Genomic DNA, 21,480 nt, shown 5'->3' with positions numbered 1-21,480 from the left:
CAGTCAAGTGCTTTTCCCATAGGAGTGAGGTACTATTGTTACAGATGGGGAAACGGAGGCACAGAGCGTTTCCATGGCTCACCTGGGGCCTCAGTTCTTACTAGTAGAGCTGGGGCTATTCAACAGAAACAGAATGTAAGCCACACATGTAAGCCACACACACTGTCTCACAGTTTCTCAGGGCCACGCTGGAAAAGCAAAAGTAAATAGGTGAAATTGATTTTAATACTATATTTTGTTTAATGTAATAGGTGCAAATATGATCCTTTTCAGCATGCAGTCCATATAAAAATGGCTCACCAGGTAGTTCTCTTCTACTCATTCTTACTAAGAACATACTAACTGAGATGGTGACGTGTGACGCTAGCACGCATGTCCATTGGGACAAGCCACAGTGCACGGCTCAGTGGTCTTTGGGGCTTGTGGGCTCCAGCTGGCCCTAGACTCTGGGCGCCTGCCCTTCCCTGCTCAGGGCCTCACGCAGTGGCTCCTGGGCTCCTTCCTCCTCCTCGAGACAGCACGAGGCAGGAGCCCTTTCCCAGGTGGGCAAGACTTGGGGGACAGCGTGGGATCCTGAGGGTGCGGCTGGTGCCTCCCGCTTCCTGTGGGTTTCTTCCTCCTCCCATGACCCCGGAGTCTGGAGGGTGTCAGAGTGGGGCCTGCATGAGCTGGGAGGCAGCCTTTGAGGGCCTCTTGAGGGACCTTCCCCAGATGGGGTGCTGATGGAGGACCCCAGCCCCGTCGCCTGTTGGTGAGGGTGACTGGAGTCAGAGGTGCAGGGATTCTGTTGCCCAGGCTCCTGCCGAGTACTGGGCCCCGTCCTGCAGCAGGCGGAGAGGCACAGAGACCAGGGAGAGCTCGCAGGGCGCAGAGCGGCCGGCTGTGCACCTCCCGGAGGATGGATGCCGCCTCTGCGGCCCGTGCCTTTGCAGGCCTGGCCTCTGATGTCTTCCCCTGTACCCCTCTCAAGCCTGGCCCCCACCTCCATGGAAACTGCTGGACTGAGGCCCTGTTGGACTGTGGCTGTGGAGGGCGGGACCCTCGAGCTTCCGTTGGCACTTGCTGGTGAGCCGTTGGCAATGGGATGCACATTACGGTCATAAATGATGTTGCCCTGCGTGGAAGGCACCTTCAAACCGCCCCGTCAGCCTGTCTATCCGTGAGATTGACAGAGGCTGCTCATAGCCAGGGCTCAGAGGCTGACGGGAGGGGCTCCCTAGGAGGCCCCGCAGACAGGCAGGGCCCAGGCAGGCCCGTTGCTGCAGAGTGTTGGGGGCCGAGGGGGCGGGCTGTCCTCTGGATGGCGGACAGGACAGGGCAAGGTGAGACAGGCTGGGACTGGGTGGGGCCTCTTCTTTCCCACGTGCTCAAGGGTGGCCCCTCAGCCCTTGCTCCCAGGTGCCTTGGATCAGCAGAGACTGCTCTCTGCCACATCTTAGCACTGGGCAGGCTTCTGAGGGGTGGGTCTCGGCTGGCAGGCAGGCCCCTGGCTGTAGTGGAGAGTGGAGAGAAGGTGGAGGCTGGAGGCTCTGCTGGGATGGGCTGCCTGCTTCCCTGAGTTGCCCAGGCTGGAGTCCTGCTCAATTGAATTTGACCTGAGGACAGCATCCTAGTCTGTCTGGGCCTCAATTTCCTCACCTCTAAAATGGGGACAGTAGCCCTCCCCTGCAGGGAATGGTGAGGATGGTGCTGTGTCTCCAGAAGCCGGGGCCTGGCATGGCAGCTGCAGCTGAGGTTGGCAGTCCTTCCCCGCAGCTCTACCCGCGGCTCTGCTCCTGACCTGGGCTTGCTGGCCCAGGGAGCATGAACCCTCCTTCCTGACAGCTGGAAGATGTCCCCAAGCTTTCTGTCTCTGCAGTGGCCCCAGTCAGTGGCTTTGTGCCCACTGCTCACCTATTGTCCTGTGAGAGGAGACACAGGCTGAGCTCCAGGGACGCTTCTCCTGCCTTTCGGAGGGAGATTTTTGGGCCTTCCTGGAAAGGCTGGGAACAGTGTGGGCGGGCGCCCAGTCCTTTTATGGACCCTCAACGCCAGTGCTGGAGGTGGTGCTGGGCTGGACCCAGGCAGGGATCACCGCTGAGGGTCATTGAGCACCCCAGCTTGCTGGTCAAATCTCTTCCATCTCCATGGAGGCTAGCAGTGGGAGCCCAGTGACCCCCCCAAGGATAGGTGCAAGAAGGGGCTCAGAGAGGATGGGGGGCTCTGGGAACTTTGGTCCAAGCCGGAATCACAGCCCTGGCTCTCCTGCAGAGGTTAAGTGCTGGACGAGGCTCTAATATGTGGTTCCTTCTGTTGCCGACCCTAGGAGGACTGCCTCCCCCAGGCTACGCCCTCGAGGAGCGTGGGGATCCAGGGCTCTGGGGTGGGAAGCACCTCCGTGGCCTTTGCAGCCTGACACCTGGCCACTGCTGGCTACCCTGCGGGCAAGTTCTCCCTGCTCTCTGTCCGTCACCACCTGCTGCAGGGATGCCAGGGTCCCTCCAAGTACAGGCCCTGGGCCAGGGGAGGGCAGGACAGAGCAGGCACTGGAGGTGGGGACTGGGGACTGGGGCTGTCTCAGCCCGGGTGTTTCCACATCGGTGCTGCAGTTTCAGGCCCGTTCCCCATCTTCCCCACCCTTGTCAGAGTTCAGCCCCACCAGCCGCCTCTGCAGGCCCCACCCCCACAACGCCTGGCCAGGACGGCTCCCTTTGCTGCTTTGGCTTCTTTTCCGTGTTGGCTCCAAGAACACACATGTTTGTGCATGTGTGTGCCTGTGCGTATGTCCGTGCGTGTCTGTGTACCTCCTGTGTGCATGTTTGCACACGTGAGTCTGTGTGCCTGTGTCTGTGGGTCGCATGTGGATGCCTGCGTTTGTGCCTAGGTCCCCATCTGTATCCGGGTCCGGGAGCGCGCACTCTGGAATGCGCGGGGCGGGCGGGCCGGCGCGGCCCCCTGGGGGAGGCTGGGCGGGGCTGGGGGCGGGGCCTGGGCGGCCCCCTCGGGCGTCCGCGGACTTGGCCTTTACCTGCGGGGGCGGAGCGAAAGCTGAGAACTTAAAGGCGAGGGGCGGGGCGCGCCGGGCCCAGAGCGGCTCCCGGGCGGCGCCGAGCGGAGCGGAGCAGATCCCAGGGCTCGGCTTGCGCACCCGCCCGGAACCCAGAACCACCCGGCCGCCGGCTTAGGGCGCAGCGCGGCTGGTCCTCGTGTCCTCCCGCCCGCTGGCCTACCCGGCCATGGTGACGTCCCGGGACCGCGGGCTGGCCGCGCTGTGGTGCCTTGGGCTCCTGGGGGGCCTGGCGCGCGTCGCGGGCACGCACTACCGCTACCTCTGGAGGGGCTGCTACCCGTGCCACCTGGGCCACGCCGGCTACCCCGTGAGCGCCGGTGACCAGAGGCCAGGTGGGCGCCGGGCGAGCCTGGGCAGGGGCGGGCGGGGCCAGGGCGCCTTCTCCCGGGCGCGCTCCCTTTGTTTCCTCTTTTTAAAGTTTGCGCCAGGGCGCTCCCAGCGAGGCTGGAGGGAGCAGGGCGGGGCAGTGCCCTGCTTCGGGGACAGGGCCTGTGGGCGCTGAGAAGTCGGACACCCCCATCCCCTCTCAGGGCTGTCGGCAGAGACTGCTAACGTCCCGGTCCCTTGACCGGAGGAAAGAAAAACATCCCCTGCGTTTATCTGTGGGAGCAGGGTCCCCCGCTCCCCATGGCACTGGCGTTTTGGCAGGTCAAGTGAAAAGGCAGGCTGGAGAGAAAGGCCCTTTGGGACCCCCGGAGCTGAGTCTCCAGGGTCCCCAGAGCTCAGCCCCTTTGGGGTCCTGTCTGTGAATGTGGCAGGTGCCGTTCTTCCTGGAGCCCCACAGGCATGGGCAACTGAGGACCCTGGTGACCTGGGAAGCAGGTTACAGCGCTGCCCTCTTTCCATCCTGCCTCTCTCTGCAGCTGGGATCTGGGGCCCGCACTGGGCCCGCCTGCCTCCACGTGGTTGCTTTGAACTCCTGGGATCCACAGAGCTTGGAGCTGGGCACCCTCGGGAATTGGAGGAGGGCTTGTGGGGTGTGCAGCTCCCAGTGAGTCATCAGCTGCATTATCCGGGGTAGGCAGTGGCTGGTGGGGGCCCTGAAATGCCTCCTTAGATACATCACCCCTCCTCAGCTGTTTCCAGTGTTGGTCCGAGCCTCTGCTTCCGTCCTGCCTGAAGGACTAAGCACCACGCCCTCAGTGTGGCAAAGGCTTTCTTCATCCCTGTTTTGGTCACTTGGCCCGGGGGGGTCCAGGCTCTATCTTCGCTGGGTAGGCAGCCTTCCGGCTGGGTGGCTCAGCCAAGGCCAGGTCCACCCACAGTGGCACAAAATGCCTTGCGACTGGGTAGCATCCAAGGCCTCTGGCTGGGTGTTGCTGGGCTCTCCAGAGCTGGGAGCCCCTGTCCTGGTCCAGGCATGCTCCAGCTTTGCGGGGGGAGAAGGAGAAGGGCCCCGGAGGTAATGGTGTGTGCTCCCTAGGGGTGAGGACCCCGTGGCATGTGTGGGGGACAAAGCAGGGCTTGGAACTTGATAACTGCCCTGAGCGGAGCTTTCTGGCAGGGGCCCAGAGCCCTCTAAGTTTCCTTTAAGTCCAGGCGGGCTTCAGAAGGGATATGTCTTGGATGGTTTCTGCAGAGGCAGCTGGTTCGAGGCAGCCCAGCCATGCCTGTCCACTTGCCTTTGTAGTCCTGGGCTGGGAGCTGTGGGACGTGGGTGATGGTCGCTGGGGGCCCTGTGGGCTCCCTGAGGCTCCTCCACTCCCCAGCCTGGTAGACACTACAGGTTGCACCAGTCTCCCGGTGAACCAGCCTGTGTTGGCACAGCCGTGTCACCATGTGCCAGTGTGCTGACGGTTCTGTTGTGAGGCTGCCAAAGTCCATAGTCTCGTATCTAGCCGAGGGCAGCAGCAGGATCCTGGCCCAGCTGTTCCTTAAAATAGCTGCTCTCTGAGCCCACTTGTCTCCCACCAGATGGCTCCCCCCAGGTTCATGTCGCAGCTGTCTGGGGCCTGTCTGGCCTGCCACCTTCCCCTTGTGGGGCTTGACCTGGGACTGGGCAGGGACAGTGGATTTGCCTCCAGGCTGGGCCGTAGTCACTGGAATGAGCAGGTTTTGTTGCCTGACTCGTAGGGGCCTCCAAGCTCCTTTCGGCCTTTGCTGGGGCCCTGCCCACCTCAGGCTCAGGCCCTCATACTGGCTTCTGAGTCTCGGGGGCCAGTGCTTCCTGGGGGCCCTGGTCCCACTGCGGGGCTCAGTGGGCAGCACGGTCTGTGTGTAGGTGGCACGGGCTGGTCCTGGAGCACAGGTCTGCAGAGGAGGGAACCTAGGGAGCCAGCTTCTGCAGGGCATGCAGCTCCCGTGAACCTGGCTGTGCGACCAGCCCCACAGAGGGCACAGGAGCCAGGGGGCTGGGCTGCCAGAGCTGGCACTGGGAGCCCCAATTTCCAGCCCAGATGGTCTGAGTCTCTGTGACTCCTGAGACGACAGTGATGTGCTCTGCAGTTGTGTCCTGTGGGTGCGGTAACAAATAACCATACACTCAGTGCTTAGGACGGCATGGATTTATTACCTGACAGTCCTGCGAGGCCCAGTCCAAAGTGGGCTAAAATCAAGGTGTGGGCAGGGCTGTGCTCCTTCTGGAGGCTCTAGGGGGAGTCTGTCTCTTGCCCCTTTCAACCTGTAGAGGCCGCCCGCATTCCTGGTCTTGTGGTCCCTCCTCCATCCTCAAAGCCTACAGCACACACCTGCCAATCCCTGCCTCCCTCTGACCTCTGCTTCCATGCTCACATCTCCTCCTCCCCACCCTCTGACCCTCCTGCCTCCCTCTTATAAGGACCTTGTGATCATGTTGGGCCCACCTGGATATGCCAGGATAACCTCCCATCCCAGATCCTCGACTCAGTCCCATCTGTAAAGGTAGGTCCCTCTGCCAGATGACAGTCTGGGGAAGAGAATGTGGACATCTCTGGGGGATGTTTGTTATTCAGCTGACCACATTGTCCTGAAAGGCCACTGTACCTATGGCTCTTCAGGTCACAGCCACAGCCAGGGTCACCGGCGCAGCACCTGCGGGGTCCTTGCAGCCTTCTGAGAACAACTCAGCCCTGCCATCACGTGGGGTGCCTTGGGAGTGGGGCGGAAAGGGTTTGGGTGACGTGTTCCTGCCTTACTTTCTGAGCAAAAATCATTTCTATTAAGGCGATTTGCTCAGTTCAAAGGGGCCGAGATCTCAGAGTGGAGGGGACCCCGGCAGGAGGTTGTCTGGCCAAGTGCCTGTCCCTGTAGGCCTCTGTCGTCCAAGTGGGAGGCCCCAAATCCTTCACCCTTGAGCTGGCTTGCTGTGTCCAGAAGCTGATCCTGGCTGACAGCAAACAGCAGGCACCGGAAGCCTGGGTGTGCTTCAGCGCCCCCACCCCCCAACCCTGTCTCCATCACCACAGCCCCCTGCCACTACCAGACGGTGTGGCTAGGGTGAGAAGGGCTTGGCCTAGCCGACCTGGGCCTGTGCATTTTCAGAAGGAGCGTGGAATTTCTGGAGGGACTAGTGGCTGAGAGAGGCGGGGCTGAGCCCTGCGGGGATGCTGGAGTCCCAGTATTCCTGTCCACATAGCAGGAGGACACTTACATCATTACTTTTCCCCCTCTCGGGGGTCTTGGATGGAGGGATCTGAGCTCAGGGGGAAAGGGCCTCCTTCCTGAGCCCTTCAGGTGGGTGCCACCCACCCTGCCCTGCCCATTGGGCATGAGTCTGCCCCCCAGCTGACTCTCATTGGAGGGCACCAGGTCCCTCTGTCCCTCGAGCTTCTTTGGGGCACTGTTGGGGGCCTGTTAACCCTTTGCTTTCAAGCTTCTTCCTGGCCTCTGTGAAGGTTGCACTGATGACTTCATGGTGCAGGTGGAGAGGGTTCCTGGTCTCATTTGCAGCCCCCTCTGGGAGGCAGCCTTAGGGCTTAGGGACCCTGGGGGTCTCCCCAGAGTGGGTGTAGCTTGTGCAGGGAGTGGATGGCCCTGGAGGTTCCAGGCAGAAACCCCGGCCTCCTGGGGCTGTTGGTGTCATCTCTGGGTTGCAGGCACATTCTCAGGGCGTGGATGGGCAGCAGGGTTTCCATAGGTGGTGGGCACAGCCTGGTGGGTGGGTGTCATCCGTGGACTCAGGCTTGGGGACAGCTATGAAGAGCTTCTCAGTGTGTGCTGGCGCTGGCCGCTTGCAGCTAGCTGTCAACAGTGCTCCGATGCCGGAGTTCTAGGATTTAGTCCCGAAGGCGGGCGTTTTCACGGGGACCGTGGGTGGGAACTGGTGGTGGGAAGGCCTTGGTGATCACAGCCGATCATGGACCTGGTGATTGTTAAGCAGAATGAGAGAACCTCGGCTCTGTATAGCCCCTGGAAGCGCAGGATCAGGCTCGCCATGTTTCCCATGCGGTCGAGGACTTGTCGTTTGAAATCATAACATTTCCTCTCAGCGAGGCCATGCCCAGAGGGAGTCTGCCGGTGGCATTTTGAACTGAATGTTGCCTTCCCTCTCAAGGCAAGGACAGCGGGCAGGGCCTCCATTGTCACCCTGGCCAGAGGGCCCCAGACACTGGGCTCAGAGCTTTCGGAAGAGCACGTGTTTGTCTTTCTCCCCATGGTGACTCCTTGGTGGCTCTCAGAGGCCCCTCCCTCTCTTCAGATCTGTGAACCCGGCTGCGGGGTGGGTGAGGTTGTTGGATAAAAGGTGTCACCTAGGCTGGGCGTGGTGGCTCACACCTGTAATCCCCGCACTTTGGGAAGCCAAGGCTGGCGGATCACCTGAGGTCAGGAGTTTGAGACCAGCCTGGCCAGCATGGTGAAACCCTGTCTCTATTAAAAATACAAAAATTAGCCGGGCGTGGTAGCGGGTGCCTGTAATCCCAGCTACTCAGGAGGCTGAGGCAGGGGAATCGCGTGAACCCAGGAGGCGGAGGTTGCAGTGACCCAAGATCACACCACTGCACTCCAGCCTGGGTGACAGAGCAAGACTCTGTCTTAAAAAAAAAAAAAAAAAAAAAAAAAAAAAAAGCGTCACCTGGCCTGAGTAGCAGGCGTGGACTGCGGTGCCTGGGGTGATGCCCATGTCTGCCCTGACCTGGGTATTGGGCTCTTGCCCTCCTCTCCTGGCACCTCCTGTAGTTGGTCCATGCTGTGTATATGGCCCACGCGGTCTCTCCCTCATGTTAGCCTTGGCCTCTCTGGCCGGGGCACTACTGGCACTTCCAAAGCTTCTGCCGTGCCCAGAGGCCCCGGACCCCTAGGAGAGTCCTCCTGGAGTGCTTCTGGAAGTCTCTCCAGTGGGGGTCACGGCATGTTCTCTGGGCAGTGCTGAGGCTGCACAGCTCCATCTGTGCCCGCCACTGGCTTCTTCTCCTCTGAGAGCCGCTGTGTGCTGGGCGCTCTGGCCAGCTGGCAGGAGGTTAGCCCAGGGGCTGCACACACAGGTGTCCAGGAAGCCTGTGGCCTCCTGCCTGTCTGCTCTGTTCTGTTTGCCTCGATCGCTGCCTGGATTCCCCTGAGGCCCAGCTTGGTGACGTGGGCCTGGAGGGTGAGATGAGAGGCTGGGCAGCCCAAAGCCATCTCCACATCTGTGCGTTCCTGCTGCGTTCCTGCCGAGGGTGGTGATGGGCCTGGGTGCAGCCCCCTGGGTCTCCAGCCCTGGCAGGGTATCAGGGGGAGGATGCCTGGAGCACCACCGGCTCTCAGCTCGTGGTGCATTCTGGGGGTCCTACTGCACCTTTGGGCTTCCAGCCAGCACTTTCCCTATGGCCTGTGCCATGGGGCTGGGGATAGAAGCAGGTGGGCCCAGGTGTCCTGTGGTAGGAGGCTTCCTCTCAAAAGTGGACCTGCCCTTGGATCCCTCCCTGTTCTCTTCAGCCATGCTTATTCAGGGGGCTTGGTAAGCAGCCGGGGGGACAAGGGTCCTGCGAGGTGTCTGTGGCCTTGGGCGGCTGCTCTGCTCCCCTTGGCCGGTCCCCAGGCTGTGGAAGTCCAGGCAGTGCAGATGCATGGAGAGTCCTCAGGACCAGACTGCCCTCGACCCCTTCCTGCTCTCCTATTCCCCTCTCCGGCCTTTGAGTGGGGCCTCAGCTAAGTCTGGAACCTGAGGACATGTGGTTCTAAACTGAGCTGGCCCTTGGGCAGGGAGGGTCTGACGGGGTCTGGGCTGCTCTGGGATGGTGGGTGGCACTTCACAGGGGAGGGCACTGGCACAGCGGGGCCTCCTGCCCTGGGATGTGGTGGAGCTGCCCTTCTGGGTCCTTGCATGGGGAGCCTGTGGGTGTGGGGGGCCCAGGCTAACCCCAGCTGCATTGGTTTCCCAGGGCTGCTGGAATAAACACTGCAAACAGGGTGGCTGCAAACAATAGAAGTTTCTTTTTTGACTTTCTGGAGGCCAGGATTCTGAACCCAAGGTGTCCACGGGGTCACGCTCCCTGTGAACCTGTAGAGAGGACCTTCCTGGCCTCTTCCTTCTGGCCGTCCTTAGCCTGTGGTCTCGTCACCACAGTCTCTGCCTGGTCTTCACATGGCCCTCTCTGTGCATCTGTTGTCGGGACACGGGCATTGGATTTAGGGCCCACCCTTATCTGGAACAATCTCATCTCGAGCCTGAACTTAGGACAGCTGCAAAGACCGTGTTTCCAGACAAGGCCTCACTCAGGCTCCAGATGGCCATGAACTGTGGGGACACTCTTCAAGCCAGCACGTCCTTCCCTTCCCTCCCATTGCTCAGACTTCCCCCCACAGCCTGGGCATGGCCATTTCAAAAGCTGTCAGTTTCTTTTTTGGGGGCTTATGGGTCCTGGTGAAGTGGTTGGCACTGCCCAGGAAGCACTTTGTGGATTTGGACTTAAGAAAACCGCGTGTGCTCCAGGTTCAGTCTTGAAAGGCGCTAGGGGCCCAGCCTGTCCCTGGAGCCCTCTGCTGCTCCCCACCTTCCGGCCGGCCCTCGAGGCAGTGGCTCTTCCTTCCTGAGCAGGTGTCCAAGGTGGGAGCGCAGACCCTGCCTCCTCTCCTCCGGCTCTGGCAGGTGTGGGTGAGGGGCTCAGGGATGGTGCCCTCGAGGCACAGGGGGGTCCTGGGTCTGGGCCCCCGGTACCTGGGGGGCTGTGTCGGCAAGGCAGGAAGGTGCGGGTGCCCAGCTGCTGACCCTTCCCCATTCCTGCCCAGATGTGGACGAATGCCGAACCCACAACGGTGGCTGCCAGCAGCGGTGCGTGAACACCCTAGGCTCCTACCTCTGTGAGTGCAAACCCGGCTTCCGGCTCCACACTGACAGCAGGACCTGCCTGGGTGAGTGTCGCCTGGAGACCCTGCCCGGGCTCCTGGCTTCGGCCATCCCCGCCCTCTGGGGTGTGCCCGGGCCTGGCCTGAGAGGGTGGCTGTGGACATGGAGAAGCAGAGGCCGCTCTGGCGGTGGCTCCTTCCTGTGGAGCGTGGCTCTATGGAATCCTGGCCGCACCTTGCCCCAGGCTCAGGCCAGGAAAGGGACCGAGCGCCAAGTTGCCGGGTCCCCATAACCCCAGCTGCAGACCCTCTGCAGCCACAGTAAGCCTTGCTGTGATGCTGAGGCCTCTCTCGGTGGACTGGGGAGTGAGCCCGTGGGTGGAGATCCTATTAAAGATTCTCTGTAACAGAAGCTGCCGTGGTTGATCAGCAGGGACCTGGACTGGTTGTGATGTCCCTTAGATTTGATTTGAGGGAGGCCTGGGTCGCTCACTAAGTGGTGGAGGAGGCTGGCTGAGGAGGCCTGGTCCAGGGCAGGGGCTGCGTGAGGCCACCCTTCGCCTGCAGAGCCGGGCTTTGTGGGCCCAGGTGATCCCTGCCCACCCTTGGGGAGCCTGGAGGGTGTGGGCTGTGGCAGGTGGGGTAGGGGTGACTGAGAAGTGGGACCCTGGCCCTCAGCTTCCTCTGCAGGGTCTCTTGGATGTGGGAATGGGCTGGAGGAGGTGTCAGGGACAGGAACTGTGGCCGCAGGGAGGGAAGGTAAGAGGGAAGGAGGGGAGGTGCCAGGCCCCGCGGAACCGGCACAGGGCTGAGCAGGGGACTGGAGCCCAGGAATCTGGGGTGAAGAGTAAGTACACAGTCAGCCACCCTCACCCTTTGGTGCCCCCGCTCCTGGCTGGCTCTGGACACAGGCGCCCCAAGCAAGGACAGGACTGACCCTTTCGCTGGCCTCTGTCTGGAAGGCATGGGGGGTCGTTCTCTGGGTGACCGGGGTCAGGACGCCCCTTCTTTCTGCCTTGGAGGCCCGGAGCAGGGCCCAGGCCGGCTCCGAGGAGCCTCCCTCCTGGTCCTGCCTGCGATGTGGCAGGGCGGCCTGCCAGCCCCGGGGGCCCCCCCGCACACACACATGTCCCGGCCGCCGTGGGGATCCAGGCAGCAGCTCTGTAAAGTTTCCCTGGGTCTGAAAGTAGAAACAGATGCAGGAATGTTGTGATGTACTTCAGGACAACGGAGATGGGGTGCGGCCCCCGCCCGCCGCCTTGCGGGGACTTCTGGGAGCCTGGGGCACTTTAGCCTTGCACCCCCCAGTCCCCTCAGGCCCCGTGGAAGAGGCAGCTCTTGGGGCGCATGTCCTTTTCTGGACCCTCCTCTCAGGCAGGGTCTTCCTTGTAGAAGGGCAGCCCAGGTGTCAGCCGGTGGGGCCTCTCCTGGCCTCTAATCGCCTCTCCTGGCCTCTAGTCCCCTCTCCTGGCCTCTAATCCCCTCTCCTGGCCTCTAATCCCCTCTCTTGGCCTCTAATCCCCTTTCCTGGCCTCTAATCCCCTCTCCTGGCCTCTAATCCCCTCTCCTGGCCTCCTACTGTGAGTGGGGGCCTTGGAACACTCACTCTCCTAGGCTTTGTTTTCACCATCTGTGTGATGGTGACTTTCCCTGAAACCCTCAAAAGGGACAGGGACCACCCCACCCACCACATCCCACTGCCCACCCACCCGTCGCTCACTCGGCTGGAGCCTCCTCCTGTAGCCGGGCCTTCTGGGATTTGCCTCCCAGGAGGCTGTCCTGGGGATGTCTGCACACTTGGGGCCCCAGAAGTCTTAATTTGCGGTACTCGCCCATTTTAAAGGTTTTCTGCGGCAGATGCCAGGGCCCCTGGGCAGGGCCTGCACAGCCTGGCAGGAGGCTCCTGGGACCTCGGGGCCCATCTGGCCGTCACCCCCCAGGGTGCCCCCTGTGTGAGTGGTGGGCTCCCGGTGCCTCCACAGCCTTCTCCAGGGCTGGTGCCGGGCTCCTGGCCTCCTCGCTCCACGGAGGGCCTAGGTGAGACTCGCCTGCATGCCAGCCTGTCACCTAAGTGCCTTCACCTACTTGGGTCTGCTGGACGCAGAGTGGTCACCTTGGAGTGCACCTTCTCTTTCATTTGACTGTGACTCCCAGCAAGGCCTTTACACCGAAGCTTCAGGAAATACAGCCCCGGAGCTGTGATGCATCTGTTTCGCTACGGAAGATGCTGGGTGTTTCACCCCCAGAAACAAGTGGTGACCCTCGCTTTGACAGCAAGAGTGACTTGGGTCCCACTAGCCTTTGGCTGAGTTGAGTTGGAGAAATGCCTTCCCGTCCCTAAAGTCCCTGGTGGTGGCCTGGGCACCCCTGGCCTGGGGACACGTGAAGACTAGCCCCATTCCTAGGCCACCCTGCCTGGGCACCATCCAGACCCCCTTCCTGGCACTATCTGGGGCATGTTGTCCCCCCTCGTCCCTTGCCCATGGTGGCCTCTGTGTGAGAGGGATGCCACAAAGGCTTTGCCTCTGTGGGTGGGGGATACCAGATGGCGAGTTCCTGGGAGCTGACGCCTGCAGGGGCGGGGCCGGTTCCTCGGTCTCCCAGGAGTTTCCAGGATTGGCATGGGTTTGTCAGCCTGGGCCCAGCGGGAGCTGCTCTCTGTGGGGGCCTGAGAAGCTTCTAGAGTGGGGCTGGAGTCCCCTGGGGGCCACTTCCCAGGCAAAGCCAGGCGTGTTTGTTTGAGGGCTGCCTCACCGTCTCAAGCCCCTTCTTGTTGCTGAGGACCCGGCCAGGCTGTGGGCCTGAGATGCCGGCCTGGGATGGGGAGGGTGTTGCGGCATCTCAGCTCCTGGCCAAGGGCTGCCCTGAGGGCGGTCTCCTATGGCAGCTCAGCCTGGGCCTGTCAGAGGACACTGCCCACCCAGTCTGTGCCAGGCTGCCTGGACTCTGTGAGGGCTTGATGGGGGTAGGGCTGGATTTCTGGCCCCTGGGGAGTTTGGAACCCTTCACCCTCCACTGCCTCGCCTTCCTGCCTCGGTGTGGGGGCATCTTCAGGTTCACACTGGCACCCTCTGCCCAGGCCTCTGTCGGCAGGAGTGGCCTCTCCCATCAGCTGTGGGCAGGCCAGCTGCACTGCCTCGCCTTCCTGCCTCGGTGTGGGGGCATCTTCTGGTTCACACTGGCACCCTCTGCCCAGGCCTCCGTTGGCAGGAGTGGCCTCTCCCATCAGCTGTGGGCGGGCTGCTCGGCTGGAACCTGGAGCTGCTACGGAGCCCCTCCCCTGGGCCTGCCAGGGTCATCCTGGCTGGGAGGGTGCTGTGACCCCTCCTGGGGCTTTGCTGGGGGACAAGGAACATGCCCCACAGGCTTGAGGCTCTGCAGTTGGACTCCCCACTAGCAGCTTGGAGTGAGGCTTGCAGAGAGGCTGGTGGAGAAGCTGCCCAAAGATCTGCCCTTCCTTCCCCAGCCTGGGGCCAGAGCTCTCAGGGTGCTGACACCTCCAGGGCCCAGAGCAATCTGGGAAGGCTCCAGAGGAGGCTGTACCTGAAGGGGGCCTTAAAACACTCCAGAGGGGCCTTGAAACACCCTTGAACTTGCCTCTGAGGCAGAGAGAGGGCAGGAAAGGTACAACCTCCACACCTCCCTGCCTTCTAGATGATCTTATGGAAATCAGACACCACAAGGGTTCCCCTCTCAAAAGTGAGAATCTACAGGAAGGACTTTGCCATTGGCTCCCACGTTGCGAGAGTGTGGGTCCCCGTTCCCCAGCCCTGGCCGCCCAGTCCTGTGTGCCCCATTGCCCTGGCCGCCCAGTCCTGGTGTGCCCCATTGCCCTGGTCGCCCAGTCCTCATGTGGCATATTGCCCAGGGCGTCCAGTCTCTGCGGTGGGAAGAGCAGGGCCTAGTGAGGCCCGAGGGCGGGGCCACACCTGCTTCTTATTCTCAGTCCCTGAGCCTGAGCCCGCCCTTGCCTTCCCCGGTGGTGTGGGGAGCAGTGGTCTGGCCCGAGTGTCTGGTTTTCCATTCTTGGTTTTCCATGACGCCCTGCAGAGTGCCAGTGTGCAACACGCAGAGAGGGAGCAGCTCCCATGTGGTCTAACACTGCGCTGGAGGCCTCCACCTCCATGTACCTGGGGTGCTCTGAGCCGGCACGATGCCCGCCCGTGCTCCTGGAGGCAGCCTGGCTGCCCTCTGGACCGTAGCCTTGGACATGGCTGTTCCCTTATGTCCCCTGGGTCGAGCAGCACTCCCAGGGCCTGTCTGAGGGCCACAGATGTCACTGGCTCAACCAGCAGAGGTCCCTCCAGATGAAACGCCCTGTGCAACCCCAGGGAAGAGGTGGGCCCTCTGTCCTCCCCGTCTCAGCCCATGCCCATCAGGCCTTTGGGCTGAACACTGTGGGGGAGGGGTCTCTGTTGTCACCCCCTGGTGGCCTGGCCACCCCCTGCCTGTGTCCCCCAGAGTTAGATGGACTCATGTGCACATGGCTGGGGAAGGACTCCCGGCCCTGCCTCCCCACCTGGCTCTGCCATGGGTGTGCTGTGTGCCCTGGGGCAGACTTCCCTCCCCGGGCCTGGGTCTCCCCATCACGGCAGTGAGAGGCTGCATAGACCCCCCACCTGGCCCCTTGGTTCCTTCTTGGAGGGGAGGCCCGGCCCAGAGGAGGCTGCTGGCAGGCAGCTCAAGTGTGTGAGCTCCGGGCTGCTCCTCAGAGCACACGTGTGCAGACCCAGGACCTGAAAAACCCAACGCGGACTGCAGTTGCAAACTGGGAGTCTGCCCCTCCAGCCTTATGGCTTCGAGAGGCTGGCCTGGGCCCAGCCAGTAGGAGAGAGGGGAGGAGCAGCTGATGGGCAGCCCCCTCAGTCCAGGAGACCACCCTGGGCTTCCGCACATGGGAAGGGGGCCTCTTGTGGCCTTGCCTGAGTCTAGAGGTGCTGGCTGAGGCAGAGTGGGGTGCTTGGGTACAGGGGTGGGGGTGTGGGATGGTTGCACCCCAACCCAGAGAGGTCATCTGGGTTCAGAAACCCAGCAGGAAGGTGGGGTGCTCGGGCTGGGGGCTGCCTTGCTGCAGTGGGAAGGGGAGCCGCTGCCCTGCCAGGGTAAGAGTCGGGAGCAAAAGGAGGTGAAACCAGCAGAAGGGGCTGAGTCAGGGCCCGTGTGGGGGCAGGGAGGAGTGATGGGAGAGGCCTGGGCCATGCCTTCAGCTGTGGTGAAGGGCCAGGGCTGGCCGCCTTGCTCCCCTCTGACCACCGCCCGGTGTGCTGGTGCCAGGTACTGCTTAGGGAGTCAGTTGCTGTCCTGACGATACAGACCAGGCCTGCCCTCCCAGGGCTCTGGTGACAAGGAAGCCGCCTTCCTAAACGCTCTGAAGAAGCTGAACCAGTGTGACGCTCACGCAGCCGTGGGTCGGGGCCTCCCTCACGAGGGCAGGTCGGAGCTGACACTCAGCAGTGAGTAGGCACATGTGGTGGTGCAGGCGCTGCGGGCATTGGGTGCCCATGGTGCGCCCTGCAGCTCCCACCCTGGAGTGCCCCTGTTGGCGCCTGCCGTCTGGCCTCCTTCATTCCACGTGTGTGGTCCAGCTGCCGCCCGCCACTCCCTAAATCACCTGGTGTCCCTGGTAGGCCAATAGGATGCTGCTAGCACTTGTCTCTAGGGACCCACCTGTCACCTTGGCCAGTGGGTCTGGACCACTGCAGCCAAGCATGGGCCCAGCTGACCACCCAGAAGGGCGGGCGCTGGGCAGGACGATCTGGCTGGCCCTGGGCGGGGGTGCGGCCTTGCTGCAGTGTGAGCTGTGGGGTCAGCTTAGCCTGGCCCATGGAGGGGGATGGTGGGCGTTTCCTTCCCTGCTCCGTCTCTGGATGCCTGGTGGCCATGCTGAAGGGTCAGTGTCTGCCTGGTACTCTGTGTTGTTGGGGTGACATCATGGGCTCAGACCCCTTGGCCTGTGGATGAGGACAGCCACTCTCACGGGCTGTGAGTCAGTAGTGCCCTGTGCCACAAGGAGACCCCATTGAGAGGGCAGGGGATGGGGCAGGTGTACAGGGCAGGGCCGCCTGGAGGGGAGCTGGGGGATAAACATGCACCCCAGCCTGCCATCCTGGCCATGTCCCCAGCAATGGGCTTCCTAGAAGGCAGGGCTGCGGGTGACCACTGACCACATGTGGCAGGAGACTCAAGGCCTAGAAACCACCCCAATCTGAGGGCAGTAATTATAAGCCCCGTGAAACCAGCAGGGACCAGAACCACCCTGGAGAGCTGGCCTCGAAACCACTGGGCTGGGTTTGGAGGCTTGGGCAGAAGAGCTGCTGGGCCCACATCCAGCCCCTGCCTGGGCACAGCTCTCAGTCAGCCAACGAGCTCAGAGGCTGGGCCTGGCCACTGATGCCCCACCCTCTGTTCCATCCGCCGCCCAGGACACTGCGCCTCCAGCAGAGACCAAGCTGGATCAGGCGGAAGGAGGCCCCTTTACCTTTGCAGAGCTCCAGCCTCACACGTGCCACCACCTGGGTGGTGCCTGCTGGCAGAGGTTGGCATTGCACCCTAGCCCGAGTGGACCTGCATGTGCCTGGGCTGGAGTGATGTCTCCTAGAATTGGCAAACTGGGGAGTTAGGGTGACCCAGGCAGCTCTGGCTGCCATAATGGAGAGAGTGCTCTGGGTCTCTTCCTTCAAGGACACTAATCCTATCTGGTCAGGGCCCCACCCTATTCCCTCTCAGAGACTCTATCTCCAAATACATTCACCTTGGGGATTAAGGCTCCAACATAGGATTATTTTAGGGAGGACGCATTCCATTCATTACAGAGTGTCCCCCAGCAACAGTCAGTTGCATCTAATCTGGAAGTGGGCGAGGACTGAAGTTAGGTCTTGGCAGAACAAGACTCCAGAGTCAGGAAGGGACGGAAACGTTGGGCAGGATCGCCAAAGCACCCTGTGCGATTACGCACACTGACCATCAAACTCTCACTGGGTGGGGATTTTTTCCTTTGAGAAAACACCACTTCAGTATTAAAGAAGCGAAAGACACAGCAGGGCTTGCCGTCAATCCCGCGTCTGTCCGCAGGTGAGCCAGGTGAGGGCTGTGGAGCACAGACAGGGAGGGTCTGCCCCCACTGGGAGGCAAATCCCCAGTCCGTGTCTGATGGACACACTCAGCTTTGCCGGGTCTGAGCTTGGTCCGCTTTGCAGGGCTGTAGCAGGTGCGAGTCTTTGGCTGTGGCCTGGGCGGGGGTGGCTGGGCTGTGTGTTTTGCAGCCAGGTCTCAGTGTCCCAAGGGTTCTGGACACATCCCCAGCAGTGCTGGGCACTGGCCATGCAGGGGTGGCCCTTCCTGAGCTGCATGTCCCAGTGCTGGTGAAAATCTGCCTGGTTCAGCTTTCCGGGAATCTGTGGCACGGGATATATGCGATGACACTGGGCTTGGCTCCCGGCTGTGCACAGCTTGGGAGCATCTGGGGTGTTAGAACTGTGTGGAGAGCAGCAAGAGGACGGGTTCTGGGGGGATCCCTGCCTCTGACCCCCCGCCCTGGTGGGCTTCAGTGGGCGCCATGCCCGGTGGTCCCTGGGTACATCTCGGGTCTCTGCCTGTCTGGAGGGGCTGACGAGAAGCCTCTTTCTTTCCCAGCCCTGCCACAGCCTCCTGGGTCCTTGTGGTGCCTGGGTCCTGATGGCCCAGCTTCCCTGCCATGGGCTCTGTGCCCCCTGTGCCTGCCTGGCCCTGCCAGGAGGGGTCTGTTTCCTATTACGTGTTCCAGACAGGGGTGTTGTTGCTGTGGTGAACACAATAAACAGGGCCCCCCGAGAAGGCGGGGCCGGCCCAGGCCTTGTTCAGAGTCCCCTGGAGCCACGGTGGTAGCTTCAGCAGAGCCGTCTCAGGTGAGGCAGGCCGGGCCTGGGGGCCAGGACAGCTCCCATCTTGTCTGGGCAGTTAAGTGGATGGGGCTCGGGGCTCGGAGGCAGACAGGCTTACCTGAGTTCTGCCCTGGGCTCCCCACAGCCTGCACGTGTCAGGGCCACGTGGGGCGGGAGACGGAGCCATCACTGCAACCCCCAACAGTCTCCCAAGGCTGGCTCTGCCCTAGGAGGAGACCCTCAGCGCCTGCTCCCCTGTGGGAGACAGGTACGGCGAGCAAGGTGGGGTTTTTAAACCAACTTGCTCTGAGGGACCTTCTCAGGGCCCAGAGGCGACTCCACTGCTCCAGCCGCTGCCTGCTCCGTTGACCTCTGACTGCTCTCCCCTCCGTGGTGCCGGGCTTCCCATCCACCATGCAGCAACAGTAGATGGGTTCCCCAGTCTTGGCCCCGGGCCCAGCCGACTCCCAGGGATGTTGGCAGCCCCTCAGGAGGTGCCCCAGAGGAGGCGGCATCTCAAAGAAGCCTCCCCGCTCCGAGAGTCTTGGCGCTTTGGTAATGGGGTTCGGGATTGCCTTGGGCACAGGCCTGGGCAGACGGCGTCCCCTGCCCGGGCACAGGCAACAGCACATTCTTGCAGCTTCCCTCTGAGCTTGGGGCTGACTCCCTCCCTAACCACAAGGCGACTGCCAGAGACATGACAGTAACCAAACCCCCGCCAAGGGGCTGGCTGCAGCTTCTGGCAGAGGTCTAGTGCCCACCCTGGGTGCCCAGCCTGGCCCAGCACCTTCTCCCCCCGTCCCTGGGCCAGCTCAGGGCACAGCCCCATCCATCCGCTGGGTACAGGCGCCCGCTGAGTCAACCTGACCCCACAGCCCATGCGCTGCAGGAATGTGCATGGAGGAATGAGAGCGTGGGCACTGCATGGGGTCAGCCGTGAGGTGTGGCCTGGCCTGGGGTGGGTAGGGGCTGTACTGGTCCCTTGGGAACTGGGGGCCAAACCTACGGCCCATGGCAACTGTCCATGGCATCCCCACACCTGCCTCCGCCCTGGCCTAAGGACCACGGTGGTGAGATGCCTGGGTCTCAGTCACCGCCTGCCAGCCTGCAGCCTCCTCCAGGGAGATGCAGCTTGCTGGGGCACTGAGCCCTTACTTGCAGCTTCTCAGAGACCCCTGGCGCTTAGTGTTCTGGGCTGGGGGGTGCTGGGCTTCTGTCTGGGTGGGGCCCCCTTCTGTGTCCAGCCCTCGAGCAGGCTGGGGCTGGAGGGTCCAGTGAATCCCCCGCGGGCCTGAGGATTCTGTCTGTGGCAGAGAAGGCAAAACCAGGCCTGTGGGCTGGGCAGGAGGCAGCGTCTGACGGTGGAGATGAAAAGGCGGAGGGGCTCGGAGTGCCCGGGAGGGGTTCTACAGCAGGAGGAAGTGGCCATGCCACTCCTTACTCCATGCCAGCCGGGGACAGACTGTTGGCCAGGCGTCCTCTTGGGCTGACCTGGGATCCTCTCCGTGTCCCCAGCCATTAACTCCTGTGCCCTGGGCAATGGCGGCTGCCAGCACCACTGTGTCCAGCTCACGATCACTCGGCATCGCTGCCAGTGCCGGCCCGGGTTCCAGCTCCAGGAGGATGGCAGGCGCTGTGTCCGTGAGTGCAGCCAGCCTGGGAGGGATGGAGGACCTGGGGGTGGAGGCAGGATGAGCTGCCTTGCCTGGGCTGCTAGAGGAAGTGGGTCTTCAGGAGGCCCCCAAGGCTGCTGAAAGGCCTGGTAGGCCATGGCCCAGCCCATTAGGCTGTGCCCCGGGGTGGCACATCTGGGGCCAGGAAGCTCAGGATGGGAGCCGCCTCACTACTGTAGGTGCCCACCTGATGGGGGCTGCCTCACTTCCATAGGTGCCCACCTGAGGCTTGCTGCCCCTGGGAGGAGGAGGTGGGCCAGGCCTGGTTTGGCACTTTGCTCTGAGTCCTCAGGACTTCATGGAAGGAGGGGGCTTTGCTGATGGTGACGGTGGGGCAGGGTCAGTGGTCCTCCAGAATATGGAAATGGGGGCTGTGGGTGGGGCAGGTGCTGAGAGAATGCCCCCACCTGGCCTCTAGGGTCCTCCCCAGTATGGGCATGAAGGGGCTGGAGTCACAGAGCTTGGGGGCCACCGCCCTGGTGTCAGCGCCAGCACCTGGACAGAGAAGGGTGGTGGGAGGAGCTGGCCTGGGCTGCGGTTGACCTGGGCTGGCTGGCCTTGTCCTGAGACTGCAGAGTCTTCTTGGCGTCTTGGGGGCTTCCCGCACCTGGGAGGAGGGAGACCCACTGCCCAGCCCATCAGCCTGGAGCACAGAGTGGGGAGAGCACTGGTTGAGGGGGGTCTCACAAGAAGCCTTGGGGCAGGTGCCCTGCGGCCACTGGGATCCCCTCTCTCCAACCCCCTCCTTGGGTCCGTGGCTGCAGGGAGAAGCCCGTGTGCTGACAGGAATGGCGGCTGCATGCACAGGTGCCAGGTGGTCAGGGGCCTCGCCCGTTGTGAGTGCCACGCAGGCTATCAGCTGGCAGCGGACGGCAAGGCCTGTGAAGGTAGGACGCCCCTCCCCTGCTCCGCCCCACCCAGGGTCAGAAAGCACACCCAGGCGCTGTGGAGGGACCTGTGTCTAACTCTGGGGCCGTGGCCTCCCATGGGACCAGGCCCTTTGGGAGCAGGACTGGCCCTGCCTTGCCCCCCTTGGGTGACCTGGGATGTGGCGCTCTCATCTCCCCTGCTGGGGGCTGAGGGGCGAGGGTAGGAAGGCTTGCCAAAGCTGCTCCCAGCCTGAGGCTCCTTTCACCAGAAGTGCACCACGGAGCCCAGGTGTTGCTTATAGTTTTTAAACTATTGTATTTCCTAAGTAGTGCCTGCCTGGCAGGAAAACCAAAGAGTGAATAAGAGAAAAGGAATGAGCCAGGCGCAGTGGCTCACACCTGTAATCCCAGCACTTTGGGAGGCCAAGGTGGGCAGATCGCTTGAGTTTAGGAGTTCAAGACCAGCCTGGACAACGTAGTGAGATCCCCGTATCTACAAAAAAATAAGAAAACCCAACTAGCCGAGCATGGTGGTGCACACCTGTGGCCCCAGCTACTTGGGAGGCTGAGGCAGGAGTCCCAGCTACTTGGGAGGCTGAGGCAGGAGAATCACTTGAGCCCAGGAGGTTGAGGCTACAGTGAGCCATGATTGCACCACTGCACTACAGCCTGGGTGACAGAATGAGACTCTGTCTAAAAATAAATAAAGAAAACAATAATAGTAAAATAGAACTAAAGAAGAAAGGAGACGTTGTTACTGAGCCCAGGAAACACATGGATGTATGGGATGGGCTTCTGCTGCTTTGCTGGGGCTGTTTGTGAATGTGCTTGTTTAGAGTCAGGTTGCA

General features: G+C 62.0%; 1 protein-coding gene across 1 annotated transcript in view; it reads left to right on the top strand.

Moving 5' to 3' along the window:
- MEGF6 (multiple EGF-like-domains 6) overlaps positions 1 to 21,480 on the top strand; it is a 144,271-nt gene that overhangs the window by 89,956 nt on the left and 32,835 nt on the right. Inside the window, exons 7-9 of the mRNA XM_011988451.1 lie at positions 10,175 to 10,297; positions 19,606 to 19,731; positions 20,528 to 20,650. Of these exons, the coding sequence (XP_011843841.1) occupies positions 10,175 to 10,297; positions 19,606 to 19,731; positions 20,528 to 20,650 (372 nt within the window). The remainder of the gene's footprint in view (positions 1 to 10,174; positions 10,298 to 19,605; positions 19,732 to 20,527; positions 20,651 to 21,480) is intronic.

This window comes from Mandrillus leucophaeus, unplaced genomic scaffold, assembly GCF_000951045.1.
Source record: "Mandrillus leucophaeus isolate KB7577 unplaced genomic scaffold, Mleu.le_1.0 Scaffold330, whole genome shotgun sequence".
NCBI classification, from domain to species: Eukaryota; Metazoa; Chordata; class Mammalia; order Primates; family Cercopithecidae; genus Mandrillus; species Mandrillus leucophaeus.
Note: the sequence above shows the minus strand (reverse complement) of the source record. Positions and strands in the feature narration are given on the sequence as shown.